At 29.2% G+C, this 14809-nt stretch overlaps 1 protein-coding gene across 8 annotated transcripts in view; it reads left to right on the top strand.

Annotated features, from left to right (window-relative positions):
* Positions 1-14809, top strand: part of LOC105202532 (protein lap4) — a 190931-nt gene that overhangs the window by 47377 nt on the left and 128745 nt on the right. For all 8 annotated transcript variants that reach the window (XR_005576583.1, XM_026139151.2, XM_039458965.1 and 5 more), the window contains exons 7-19: positions 1016-1149; positions 2797-2908; positions 3062-3228; positions 3707-3864; positions 3947-4057; positions 4201-4416; positions 4585-4821; positions 5225-5303; positions 9218-9382; positions 10382-10557; positions 14127-14264; positions 14362-14514; positions 14608-14688. Coding sequence is in view for 7 of the 8 variants with exons in the window: in XM_026139151.2 (XP_025994936.2) it covers positions 1016-1149; positions 2797-2908; positions 3062-3228; positions 3707-3864; positions 3947-4057; positions 4201-4416; positions 4585-4821; positions 5225-5303; positions 9218-9382; positions 10382-10557; positions 14127-14264; positions 14362-14514; positions 14608-14688 (1927 nt within the window). In the remaining variant the exon portion in view is untranslated. The remainder of the gene's footprint in view (positions 1-1015; positions 1150-2796; positions 2909-3061; positions 3229-3706; positions 3865-3946; positions 4058-4200; positions 4417-4584; positions 4822-5224; positions 5304-9217; positions 9383-10381; positions 10558-14126; positions 14265-14361; positions 14515-14607; positions 14689-14809) is intronic.

Raw genomic sequence — 14809 nt, forward strand, 5'->3', positions numbered from 1 at the left:
AACCAATAACCGGATGATAACCGTTATTTCAACCGAAACCGAAATATTGTGCAGGCTAATTGACCATAACCGTAACTTGACTAAAGATATTTTTCCGGTTTTTTTTGGTCAGATTTTCAGTCAGATTTTGTAAAACGCTATTAAAGATCACACTGAAGATCAGGTAAAAAGAAGAAAAAGCGCGTGCTGCGTAGATTTCTCTCTTTATGAGATAAAAATAAGAGAAAGATACACAGCGTCTATATTTTATTTCTTTTTTTAATATTTTTAACGCTTCATATGTAGTTGATTTTAAAGATTAATTTTTCCTTTAATTTGTGAACATAAAATGAATACAAAGAATAAGATCTTTGTAATGTTAGAACTAAATTTGTAAAGCTAAAATTATATTTTAATTTTTTTTGTTGTTTTAGAACACCGAAAATATTTGACAATTTTAATTGAACTTTTAAGACCGTAGATATTTACTTCTAGGTTTCCAATAAATAGCGATATTACAGAGTGTCCACGGATGGTTACTTATTTATTTCTTTGCTTTTATTATGATAATTTGATTAAGATTATTATGTTATTTTATGGAGAAAAACTACCAATAATATCAGCAAAAAAACGTCCTGCAAGTTGCTGAGAATGTTGAAGTAAAACAAAAACAAAAAAAAGAGGTTCTAAAAGATCCGGAACCTCCAATGATTTTTAAACATTTTTATATGAAACAAGTGTTGTTTGCAATAAACAGGAATTTTGTATAAAATGATATTTATACTTGTATTATTTTTATACATTATCATTTTTAAACGTTATTAAATTTTACAATAGGTAATTGTACATCCGTAACCTAAAAAGACCGAAATTCAAACGGTAATTGTTATCAGTAGCAAGACTGAAACCGAAACCGAAAATTGGATATAATCTTTGACCGTAACCGTTAACCGGACCGAAATTTTATTTTGGGCAGAGTCCCTGATAAAGATACGAAATTAGTTAAAGATAGAAATTCATTTATTTTATGTTTCAGGTGCGAGAATTTACAAGAGTTAATTCTTACGGAGAATTTTCTTTTAGAGTTACCAATGTCTATAGGCAAACTCCACAATTTAAATAATTTGAATGTTGACAGAAATAGCCTGCAATCTTTACCGATAGAAATTGGTAAGATAATAAGATATATAATATAGATTTTTATTGTAAGCAATATTGAATATGCAAAAGCAAATTTTTAATTAATATAGAAAAAAGTTTATTTTCTTTTAGCGTGCGTGGATTTTATATTATAATTTAATTATATATCCATCCTTAATTTGTTGGTTAATTAATTTTTCTATAAATTTCTTATACCTGTTAATTTAATTTGCTACATCTAACCCATCTTAGAAACTTTACTTTTTTGCTTACTATTATTTTTTTTTTTCTCTTACCATTAATACATCTATTTTATTAATTTTTTTAAACTGCGAACATTCTATTCACTTATTCTTGAATATTTAGTCTGTCTCATTGTTGTTCCTATCACCTTATCTCATTTAGCTTTTGTGCCAAATAAACTTGTCAATTTATTTTATTTCTTATCCAATCCATTCAGCCTTTTAATTCATTGACTACTTAAGCGATCCATGCTTTTCTTTATACTTATTTAATTATTAAAATTTAATTTTACTTTGGCATGTTGTGAGATTATATTTTTATTTACAAATATTCTTCAATTTTTTCTCTAATTCTTCTTTTATATTAAAACATCCTAATATTTCTCCTTTTGCCTTTTCTTTACTTTAAAAAAATTTTTAAGTTTTAGTCTTAAAATTTTTAATTTTTAGTCTTTATTTAGAATTTGTCTTTTTTACATTATACTTATCACTTTATTTCTTTTATTTATGATTTTTATTTATAATTTGTAACGCGAAAATTATTTAGACGCTAGGACTGTGCTATCCACAAAACGTTGTTTTTAAAATAGTGTTTGGGCTTATTTTATTTTTATTAAAGCTTATTTGTATCATGTTCATAACAGCAGCTACATGCAATTTAATTCAACAAAAAAAAAAAATTATTTGAAAAAGGACGAAAAAATTTAATTATATTTATCTTGAACGTTGTGCCCAATTTACTACTGTTTGTCTAGCACTGCATGAGAGCTGTTAATTGATGAAAATAGATTTTTTTTTTGTTTTGATATATCGTTATTGCTGCGTTTACGATAACTCCGCACTTTTTTTTGTCCTACTCTCCCCACTCTTTTTTCGTGGGGAAATCCTCATGGATACCCTCCGCCCTCAGGAAAGGGGGAAGGATTATGTCGAACTCTAACCGACTAAAACCCCATGGTGATCCTACCTAAGGCCAGAGGGTGGAGCGCCCCGGGATCGCAAGCATTTCAACCAACGAGCCTGCCCTATGCCCCCATTGGTCTCCCCCCTCCTTCCTTAAGAGAAAGGAAGAGAATCCTACTTTCCCCTACTTTATTTTAATGTCCTATTTTATTCACACTGTCTATGTATCCCGCTTTTTTTGTCATTCCAATTTTTATCATTGCTCCTTTTATAGGCGTCGAAATATTGTCTTATCTTTTAACGCCTTTCTATACATATACTTTTTCTACTTCTACATCCTTTTAGTTGTTTAATTTTTTCTTAATTATTGTATCTATTTAATTTATTCTAACTCATTGTCAGTTTCTGCTAGACATATACCTTTATTAACCCATGTCATTTAATTAACCTAACTTAACTAAGTCCAAGCAAAATTTTAATTATAAACAAACATAGTTTGGATAGTTGGATATTTTTTTTCTATTTTTTCTAGGAAATCTGAAAAAATTGGGTGTGCTGTCTTTAAGAGATAATAAATTACAGTATCTTCCGGCTGAAGTGGGACAATGTACTGTTCTTCATGTTTTAGATGTATCTGGCAACAGGTATATAACTTTTATAAATTGCTGCTTACATCAACACAATCATTAGCATTATTACAATTATTAAATGTAAATATAAAATGAGCGACATAAAAATGTCACATTTAGACGAGACCGTTTATTTGTTTTATTAATATTAAATATTTTGGTATACAGATTACATTATTTACCATATTCCTTAATCAACTTGAATCTCAAAGCGGTATGGTTAAGCGAAAACCAAGCGCAACCAATGCTAACATTCCAAACAGATGTTGATGAAGAAACTGGACAAGAAGTACTAACATGTTTTCTTTTGCCACAATTGGAATTTCATCCTGATGGTTAGTAATTAGCATTGACTAATCTATTTTGTTTTCTCATTTGTAGACTGCAAATCTTACGAGATTTATTTCTTATGATATTTTAATCTTGTGTAAAATAATTACATTTATTCTTATTAAAAAATATGACGCAAATTTCATATAAATATCACATGCATTGATGTGCACGTGATGTAATGCAAAATAAAACAAAATAATCAAATTGTAAAAATTAATAATTATCACTTTTTTTAAATAAAATGTTATTTTTTTATTTTGTGTTTTTTTTTATTTTACGTGGAAATATAGTACAATTACATAAATTTTTTATGTAATGTAACAATTACTATATAAGAATGGTTCCTTCTTTTATTTAATCTTCAATTTTTATTTTTGAAAAATTTTATTTTAAGAACAATTTATGTAATTGTAATTTTTATCTTTGCTTTTTAATGTACAATTGAACAATGTACAATGTTAGTACAATGTTGTATTTTAGATTCAGGTAGACTGGGAATATTAGTTGGTATGAGAAATGTTCAAGGTTGTGAAATGCGTGAGCTGACAAGTAGCGATGATGAAGGTTGGCAAGAAAAAGAAGCATCGAGAACACATTCCGTAAAATTTACTGACGAGCCACCAGAAGCCGATAAAGAGGTGCGTCTATTAATTTACAGATATTTTACAAACTTGTTATCTTTTGTTTTATCTTTTCTTTTTTATTTATTTTAACAAATAGATTCCGTTTATTCGTCAAAATACACCACATCCAAAAGAATTGAAAGCTAAAGCGCATAAGTTATTTAGCAAAGGAAAAAGTGAAAGTCGATCTGAATCTACAGATGAACAGGTAAGTTTTACAATTTATTTATTCTTTTTTTTTTAAATAATTTATTGAAAGGATTCTAATTGTATATTCTTAACTTTTATCCTTAATAAACTTTTTATGCATTAACTTTTAAAACAATCTTGTGTTACTCAAAAACTTTTCAGGATGTTTCTCAAACATTTGGATTAGATAAAACAGAAGCACCAGTCAATCCTACAGACATGCCGCAATGTGTTGCTGAACAGGAAGAATTAGAATGCAGTATTATACAAGATGATCATAAAATGCCAACACTTGGCATCGAAGCTAATGACACAGATATTCAACTTAATAAAGAAACAAATAATCTTCCTATTCAATCTGCTACAGAATTTCATGCAGTAAGTAATTTATTTAAATCTATTCATTATAATAAATGTATCAGACATCTAGCCACTGTATTCATTTTTAATATCTAAAAATGCTTATTAAGCGAAGTATCTATAAATATGCATTGTAATGTACATATCAGTTATAATTTATTTTTATTATACACTTTATTTTTACAGAATACAAGAACTGAAAATTCTATCCCAGAATCAAAAGAAAGAGATGAAGAAGAATCTGAAAATGAAGATGTACAAAGGCACGTTGAGTTCAGTATTGTAGAAGACACAAATAACGAAGATATTTGTGATTCAAATAAACCCAATAAACTTCAACGTAGAGACACTCCACATCATCTGAAAAATAAACGTATTCATACGGCAGTTGATAAAGAAAAAGTTGCTTCTATTATTGCACAGGTTAATATGTTTTATATATATATATATATATATATATATATATATATATATATAATGAGAAATTTTATTTTTATTCATAATAGTTAAAAATAATGTTACTAACAATTTAATTTTTTTGGTGAATTTAAAAAGGTATAAAAGCACATGAATAAATATTAGCACCAAGATCTAGCTATGACCGTTAAGGAACTTTATTTATATTGTATTTTCACATCGGTTAAATAAGTTCTGTAAATTAATTTTTTTCTTAAGATTGTTTTTTCAATAAACAAAGATAATTGTTAGTAGTATTAAATATTTTTATAATGTGTGTGCGCGTGCGCTTGCGTGCGTGCGTGCGTGCGTGCGTGCATGCATGCGTGTATATGAAATTAATAATAACATTTATTATTTATATTTATAGGCATTTATGAAAAAAGTTGATGAGACTTCTATACCTTTACCATCTCAAGTACAATCTATGGAAACATTTGATACGCAAGGTAAATTTAAGAATTAATTTAAAATATAGAAAAATCATAATTTCACTGATTTTGAATATAGAGTGGTTTGGAGAATAAGAGTATTGAGTTATGGGAACAGTATTTTAATAAAAGTTTTTGAATCGAGTATTTTAAGAAACTGCTGATTGGAATTGTATAGATGTGAGAGTATGGTAAAGAAAAAGAAAGGTATCATATAATAGGACTAAATGGGATATAAAAATGCACTAAAAGAATTAAGAAGTATTGAATATAACTTGGGATTAAAAGAAGAGATAATAGGGAAAGAAATATATAGAAGCAATGGAAGGATAGAATTTTATCAGCAAGAGGTTTAATAAAAGACACAAGGAAGTAAGAATAGTAGGGGAAAGATCCAAATGTTTAAGGAAAGAGACGTTAGAGAAAGTTAGCATAGAGGAAGGAGTCGAGGCATTAATTAAATTAAGATACGGTAATCTAGATGAAAGGGATAAATATTGGTTGGATGAGAATTGATATCATACGTTTTGTAAGGATAAAAAGGATTGTATGAATCACTACATGAAAAAATGTTATAGAAAAAGACTGATTTAAAAAAATAAGTAAAGATGAAAAAGAAATATTAAAAGTGTTTCTTAAATAATGCCCACTGATTATATAATGTCATTGCTTACCAAAAACTGAGTCAAACATTTTTTGTCTGTAATGCATAATGAAGCAGTAATAAATGAGTAAAGCTAATTCTAGCAGCGCTGTCCTTTAGTCAAACATATGTAAGTGAACCCAACACCTAACCTGGTAATGTGCATTAGCGCTCCACCACTTTGATATTATTCCTTTAATATTATTCCTTTGCAACTGCATATTGCTGCTAGCATGCAATATTCTAAAGACAGGAATACACTTAGTGAACGAACAACAAACGCAAATTTGTTGTTATTATTCAGTAAAGGTATATGTTAAAACGTATGCGAATAAAACTTAGATTTGTGTTTGGCTTGATTCTCTTATGAGGCAGTACATCAAAGAGAATTTATGCACAATGTGGACGCGAATATGTGCTGTTTGGAATAATAGAATGGATTATTTAAGAAATATTTTAATATAAAACAGAATTTATTTTTTTTCTTATTCAAATGTCATATGTTGATAATGAGAAAGTTTGTCTTGTTTTCTGTTTTATTGTATGGTTTTTAATATTCCTACATTTTGTGTAAAAACTTTTGTTTCAGAAATAAATTTTCAAAGTAATAAAGCCATCTGTAATTACAATACATACAGAACAAATTTTATGAAAGAATTTCTTAAAAGATTATTTAAAGTATCATTTAAATAAGAAATCACAAGCAAAAGATTATGTATTCTATGTAAAAGGACGCACAGAGTTTTGAATTTATAAAGAATAATTTTGAAATAATTTATAAGCAAAATTTTTTTTTTTTTTTAAGTAAGCATCATGTGTAATTTTATACGTTTTAATGAGAGTGCTAGCTCTTGAAATTTTTAATAAGTAGATGCTTCTAACGGAAGAAATATAATTCTCAATGTAAAATGAAATTTTTCGTATTATTACAATGCATAAGAATATTGTATGGTATTGGAAGTGCGAAATTGCAGAGGTAACTGACAACATAGTGGCGAGCGCTTACACTACTACTAGGCGCACGGTTCACCGACGTATATCTATCTGAAGGACAGCGCTGATTGGATTAACTTTATTAAATAATTATTGCTTTATTAAGAGGTAACACCACTGTAGACGGCCTAAATAAAGCGTTTTTTTGTGATTTTTTTTGCGTGGAAGGAAAAGTAAGAAGATAATAATATTTAAGGATATTATTAAACATGTTTTTAAGTGTTCATAAATTTTTTTTTATTAAAAAATATTAAAAAATGGCGACGCTAGAGCCATTGTCGTAAGACGTGTTTATTTTAAAGTGGTTTGCGGCACGCAGTAGAACCATCGTAGATATTAATCTGGAATAAAAAAAAAAATTTTTTCTTAACCTACATGAGTATAGCTAGAGAAACATGTACGGAATTTGAGAAATATTTATTTTTGAGTAATTGGCAAGCATTTAAAAAAAAAGTTCTATTTTTGACGAAAAAAACGGGCAATTATTTGTCAATAAATGATGTTCTAATCAACTTAACGAAAATTCTGTACGTGTTTCTCTTCGAAATGCTATTTTAAAGAACCGGTTAAAATTTTGAGTAAAAAGAATGAAAATTGTTTGAGTTGTGCTGCGTGCCGTTTTAAAAAACCATGTTTTGAGAAAAACGCGTTTAAAGTTTAGAAACGTGTTTTGGACGTAAAAAAATGAAAAATGTGACTGTTAAAAATTTTTTACCATTAATCTGCTATCCCAGGACCGTAAAGCATCCCTTTTTTACTCAAGTATTCTTCCTCATTTTCTTTCCGGGACGATTTTATGCTGGTGCGTGCCTCCTTTGTCGCATCTGTCAAAGACTGCTCGGCGTGCTTGATCCTTATCGCATTGACTTCAAGGCAAAAATTGTATGCTTGGTAGCCAATATCCAGCTCCAAAACTTGCATAATCCGTAAAATGTTTATTAAATCGTCATTAAAGGTACACACAGCAATCAGTCGCTGCACACAATACTTTTTTGCCGCTTGAGTAAGATTTTGAGGCCAAGTTCCATACAGCAGCATTGAAACGTTGTTATTTTGAGTGTAGCTTCCCAAGCAACGATTCAGCAAATCATCACAGCTTAGCTCCTCGTAAATAGGTTTGAGTCATTAGGCTGTACCCTTCGAGCAGGTATCGATGCGCTGTAGGTAGTCATTTTAGAGCAGTCTGACACGCTTAAGAGCGCGAAATTTCACAAAAATAAATTTGTAACAGACATAAGACGTTTTTTATTTCATTCTAGAAGGTTCAAAGTATTTTTTGAAGCAATAAAAAAAATCGATTTTTCAAAAATTCTACAGTGGTGTTACACCTTAAGAATTATAGAAAAAAATTGTTTGGAACTTTTCAACTCAGCTTTTAGCGAGGAATAACACTATATAATTAATGGGCACTTTTTAAGATACACCCTGTATACGTTGTGTTAGATAAGTTAGTAAAATAGAGGGATTGTTTAAATGAAAACGTAGTTAGGATAGGAATTAATAGATATGAATTAGTCATTTAGAAGTGACATATATGTGGATGTATTTAGTTAAAAAATATTGTTTCTTCTTAGTAAAAAACTACAATAAACATTTTGTTCTAAAATCATAATTCTCTTATATAGTCCTGTTTAACTATTTGCAATATATAGCATTTATTTTTAAAATAAACTTAACTACGTATTTTATTAAGTAATATTTATTTATTTAGTTTATATTGAAATTGTGGCCTTGAGTACCTTACGATATTAATAAATTTGTTTTTTAAATAATTAAATGGTTTAATATTGTGTGTGTGTGTGTGTGTGTGTATGTGTGTGTGTGTGCGTGTGTGTGCGTGCGTGTGCGTGCGTGTGTATGATCTTATCATATATATCGTTAAAAGTTTTTATTAAAAAATGATAATAAAAGATTTGAGGATTTTCTGTATGTGAATCATTTTGATTGTATTTTATAGTAGGAGAGGGAACATGATAAGATATATCTTTTACTTTACTCATGGTCTTATCTCTAATTCAGTTATCAATGTGTCTCTCAACGGTACGCGTCGGGAAGTTGATAAATTATAATAGTACATTTGTTATATATGCAATATTTTTTTATATAAATGTGACTTTATACAAAAAAGATACATTACTTATATAAGATATAAGATGTCTAAAAGATATAAATGTTTTATTAGAAACAAAAGAATTAGGAAAGGTAAATGTTGACATACAAATGTATATAATGATGTGTAACAGCAGAGTGATATATTTCTTAAGTATATTGATTAATTAAAGACTTATTATTTTAGATGCAACATCTGATATTGAACCAGCGTTGGAAGTACGAGAAGAGCAATATGAAATTCATATAGAAAGAACGACAGGTGGGCTAGGTTTGTCAATAGCTGGTGGTATCGGATCAACGCCCTTTAAAGGCGATGATGAAGGCATTTTTATTTCAAGAGTTACTGAAGGTAAACATTCATTTATAAGTGATTAATTTTAACAATAAGATTAGAATGATGAAAATGTCAAGCATAAAGATGAAATGGCCAATATCGATCTTGCAGTGGTTTAAAGATTTTAGTGTCTAATAATAATTTTTATGTGAATTTTTACAAACTTTAACTCACGTAAACTGCGCATCGCATATTCATCGATCTTGAAATACAAACCTTAATTAAAACTGGAATATGTAATATTTTAAATTAAATTGAAGAACAATTTAGTAATACTGATATTTATGGCATCTAAAAAAACTGTAAAAAATTTATTGCAAAAATAACATCTTAGCTAGAATTTGAACCTGAATGCATTCGTAGACATATTATCAATTTGACTACTGAGGCATGTAGTAATATTTATTGCAATACCCAATCTAAGTTAGGGAAAATCTTTTTTTTTAGATATAACGTATTATCGACGATAATAAGATTAGGATATTTTTCATGGGAGTGGATTAGGATATATTTTCATTGATCCTAAAATTGAGAACTGTATTTCAAAATTAAAAAACATGCGGCGCACAGTTTTCATGAGCTAGTGTTTATAAACATTTACATAAATATTATTATTGGACACTAACATCCGTCGCAAACCACTGCAAGATCAATATTAGCCCTCTCATCTTTACGTCTGAATAATTTTAAATTTGCAGTGATAAATATTACATATGCGCATTACTATTATATAGTCATTACATATTTGTTTATTACCAGAATCCGGCTCACGGTAGCGTTTTCTCCCACTCCGAATGTCGTGCGTTGCGAGAGCAAGGCCGCACGTGATAATATACCGTTTGTTAAGTAAGAAGCACACATTCTCGTATAGCTGCATAACCATATGCATAAGGAAATTGATTGATCCATTTCCTTATGCATATTCTGCCGCTCAGAGTGGGGGAAAACGCCACCGATATCCGGACTCTGCTTATGACATGTTATATAAATAATTTATTCCATACATTTATTCAGGTGGACCCGCAGATTTGGCTGGTTTGAGGGTAGGAGACAAAGTCATATCTGTAAATGGAGTATCGGTAGTAAATGTAGATCATTATGATGCTGTAGAAGTGTTGAAGGCATGTGGACGTGTACTTGTATTGGTTATCATAAGGGAAGTTACAAGGATAATTCCACCATATGAACAGGTATTATATAAAACAGTTATTTTATCATATTTTGTATAATTGAGTAATATTACATTAATTCAGGGTTGAATAAGTTAATATTTTTAAAAATTAAACTAAATTAAGTTTAAATTTGTCTTATAAAATTTACATAAAAGTTGCGTTAAGATTTAAATTAAGTTAAATTAAAAGTTAATTTTGAAAAAGATTATTTGTATTAAATTAGTATGTTGTGATGTTTTTAAAATTAGATTACTTTAAATAATAAAACAATTAAAATACTCATTGTCAAATAAATTTAATATTTTATTTGTAAATTAAGAGGCTACATACATCTAAAACAAGGAAAATTAAAATAAACTTCCAGAATTTTTTCTTGCAAAAAATTAGCTAATTAAATATTATTGTATATATTTAGAAGTATATAGAGGAAATTAGTATTAACATACTATTTTTTTGTTTTTGGGTAATATTTTTTAAACAAAAGCTAAAAATAAAACTTTATAAATATGAAACAAATTAGAAAGTGTCTGTTATTAAATGTTATAGCAGTTTTCATAATATTTTATATTATGTTATAATAATTGATGTTTTTGTAACATAACTCAAAAAGAGCATGTAAAAAATGGGCTTCAAAATTAGCATAATAAACAGTAATGACAGATTTAGATACGTAGAAAAGTACTTTACTATAAAATAAATTGATAAAAATTAAGTAATAAAATAAATTTTTACGTACAAATGAATTAATCGATTGTTTAAGTCAAATTGGAAGTTGCTATTAATATTTATCTATATTTTCTAAATATTATAAACATTATTTTATGTATATTTTAAATGTAAAACCAATACAAACGTTTCAATCCTCGTATTGGATCATTTTTAGTGTCATATTCTAAGATCGTTAACGATTAAAAAATTTGTTGGTTTGAATATTAACATGAATTTACAGAATTACATGTGATAATCCAAAATGATTTGATTACATACATAAATCTCTGCGTTTATTTTCTTGTTTGATTTCTATAGACTTTTCTATCGCTTTGCTTGTAAAAGTTCTTTTTAAGTTAATTTATATATGTGGTTCTATTTACATCCTAGTTGTTACTGCCATTTTTGTTTAATCGTGTACAATATTGTGTTTCCTTAGTACTGCTTTATCTATATTATTTCAAAAAATTTTTTATTTTTATAGAATTTGTTTTTACGTTAACAGTCAATCATTAAGAAGGGAACACCATCTTTGAAACCTAAAAATGATACTTTGGTAATTTTTTGCAGTAAACTAATTAACTCAAACAAAAATTATTTTTTAGAGCTTGCTATATGAACTTTCGAGAGTACAGAAAATTTTTTTTTAATTTTTATCATTTGAAATCGCGATGAAACGGTCCCACAGTGGTTCCAAATCTCGAAAAATTGGAAGACTATCGTGATGGTTCCGTTTGCACGTGTACAATGCTATCGTGTTCCTAGCCTCTCATACGCATACGAAGCGAGATAGGTTCAGTAACCGCAATTGTTTCCTCATTCGCGCGTGCAAAACATGTACTCGTGGGAGCATTTATCAACGCTTTGCGTCTTTTTAGCTGTCCGATAAATGGTCAGTCGGATAGTGGTAAGCAGATGTTCGCCAAGGGAACGATGCCTGGAAGGGTGGAGGGCATTGTTACAGATTTATAAACAATGAATTTTGATATTTATAAAAAAATTTTACACAAACTTGATAATTATATGCAGAATACAAAAATTTTAGCTTAAATGTTAAATTAATTTTTGAGATACATTGGTTAATTTTTTAAAATATTTTAAGGAAAACGCTTTTAAAGATTAGATGAAGTTATCAGTAATATAATTTCTTTTGTTGTACGGCTAGCGTACGGAATCGGGCCTAAGCCAGATAGACGCCGTGAAGGGATGAGGACCCTTGAAATCGTTGGCCAAGGAAAACAGTCCGAACATTTGAATATAATCGTATATTTACAAACGTCAGATAATACTCACGAGCTCGTATTACAGCTGCGGTACTCGTGAAGGAAGAATGAGGAGACTCAACTTCATAGCGCGCGAGCCGCGAAAGCGTTCCCGATTTATGACGGGAACGCTTTTGCGGCTTACGCTCCCGTTTGTCAGCTTTTTTGTCACCAATTTGATCCAACTTGACTAGTCTGAGCGCGACTTTAATTGAATTTGTTTACTTGCATGAAGTAAGAGATACACCTTTGATTTTATACATTTATATCAACATGGCATGTTGGATACGTGAATGTACCGCCAAAGAAAAGAAAAATGCAGAGAAAAAAAGCCTTTTTAAAACTCACACGGAAAAAATATTTAATAATTGGCGTGATAACGGAATTATTGCAAAAGATAAAAAAGAATTTACTCAAAAAAGCCGCATTTGTGAGTTGCATTTTCTGAAAGATGACATTTTACGAGATGTTTTTCATGTGACAAATGGTACTTCTATTACGGTGCCACGTAAAATACCCAAGTTGAAAGAAGATGCTATTCCATCTATTTTTCCATCAGAGATCAGTAATTCTGTGAACCTTATTAACAACCTGGTAAAAAATTTTTCATATATAATTATATAGTAAACAAATTCAATTAAAGCTGCGCTCAGGCTGGTCGAGTTGGATCGAGTTGGTCCTTAAAATGGCGATCCAAAAAAGCTGACGGACGGGAGTCACAAATCGGGAACGCTTTTGTTTCACAGAGTTGAGTCTCCTTAATCTTACTTCATGGCGGTACCTCGAGTGATACTAATGTGTGTGTGTGTGCTAACGGTATGACCAAGCTGTATGCATAGCTCTTTGTAGGTGTGGCTGCTGCTAGTGGCTGACTTCTTGACGATGGAAGATGTGCTTTGTATCGAGGCTTGGAATGACTGTTTGCCGCTTAAGTATCAACTGGCGTTTTTATATGATTGATTACAATTGCGAAAGGCTATTGCCGATTGCAAGTGCGATGTTCGATACTTCCGCGTGGTCAGCGTGTGTCAGCGTTGTCGCAACTAATTTGGGCAATTATCGTTGGGTTTTTAGGGTTCTCAGGTTTGTCGGTGTTGCGATAGCGCTTTAGACAATAAGTTTAATTTCTTTCCAGTGCATGGTAACCCGAGATCGGTTGCCATGCGCCGGGTCATTGTAATGCTTGGTTATAACACTTTCATACTTAAATCATCAATTCTTAGACCCATTGTTGGTAAACAAATGTAGCCTCTTAAGTTTATATGAAATACAAAGAAATATTGTTTTTTGTATGGAAATGTTTTTTTTTTCTTGTACAATTTTTTTCTTTTATTTAGATAAATTTTTAAGTTGGAAAAAATAGTTAATAAATTAAAGTATATATATTTAAAAATAACTAATTGAAATAAAAAATTAAATTATTTGAAATGAACTAAATTAAGTTAAAAGTTATCAGCTTCTTAACTTTATTATTTAATTTTTAATATTTTAACTAGTTATCAGCAAATCCTGTATTATTTTATTTAATAACATTAATTTAATTGTGATTAAAAATTAGCTTAAATCAAATAAGCAAATTAATATTAATTTTTTTTTATTATTCTCTATTATTCTCAGGCACCAACGAGAAAAGATTCCGTATGCTCTAGTTTAAGTACAAGTAGAGCACCAAGTGCAACATCTTACGTTTCATCTACAGCATTGTCACATACTTTAGAAAATGGCGATACATCTGGGTCTCATGAAACTGCAAAGGTAATATGTTTATATTTAGCAATTTTAAATATTAATTTTTTTTATAATGAAATACGCATTAATGATTTGAATGTAATATACACGTCATATATCATAGACGAAAAAGATTCCCGAGCCTATAACGACTATAAAAGATAATGAACCTATGGTATCTGTTCTTTTTCACACAACATTAATACGAGACCAAAATGGGCTTGGATTCAGTATTGCTGGTGGAGAAGGTTCGCAACCATTTAAGGATAATAACGATGTAAGTATATAAACCTTACTTGTGTGATAAAACTCACTTTTTATTTTTACTTTAATTGATTTTAATTACTGTATAACTACTGAACATTTCCAGGCAATTTTTATCTCAAGAATAACAGATGGTGGAGTTGCCCAGAAAGATGGTAAATTATTAATTGGGGACAAAGTAATATCTGTAAGTATTTTTTTATCAACCTTAAATAATTATTAAGAAAGTATAACCGAAGAAATAAAAATATTTTAATATTATATGTTTAAAAGTTATATACAGAGTGCGTCAACAAAATTTTGCTAAA

This window comes from Solenopsis invicta, chromosome 16 (genome assembly GCF_016802725.1).
Source record: "Solenopsis invicta isolate M01_SB chromosome 16, UNIL_Sinv_3.0, whole genome shotgun sequence".
Lineage (NCBI taxonomy): Eukaryota > Metazoa > Arthropoda > Insecta > Hymenoptera > Formicidae > Solenopsis > Solenopsis invicta.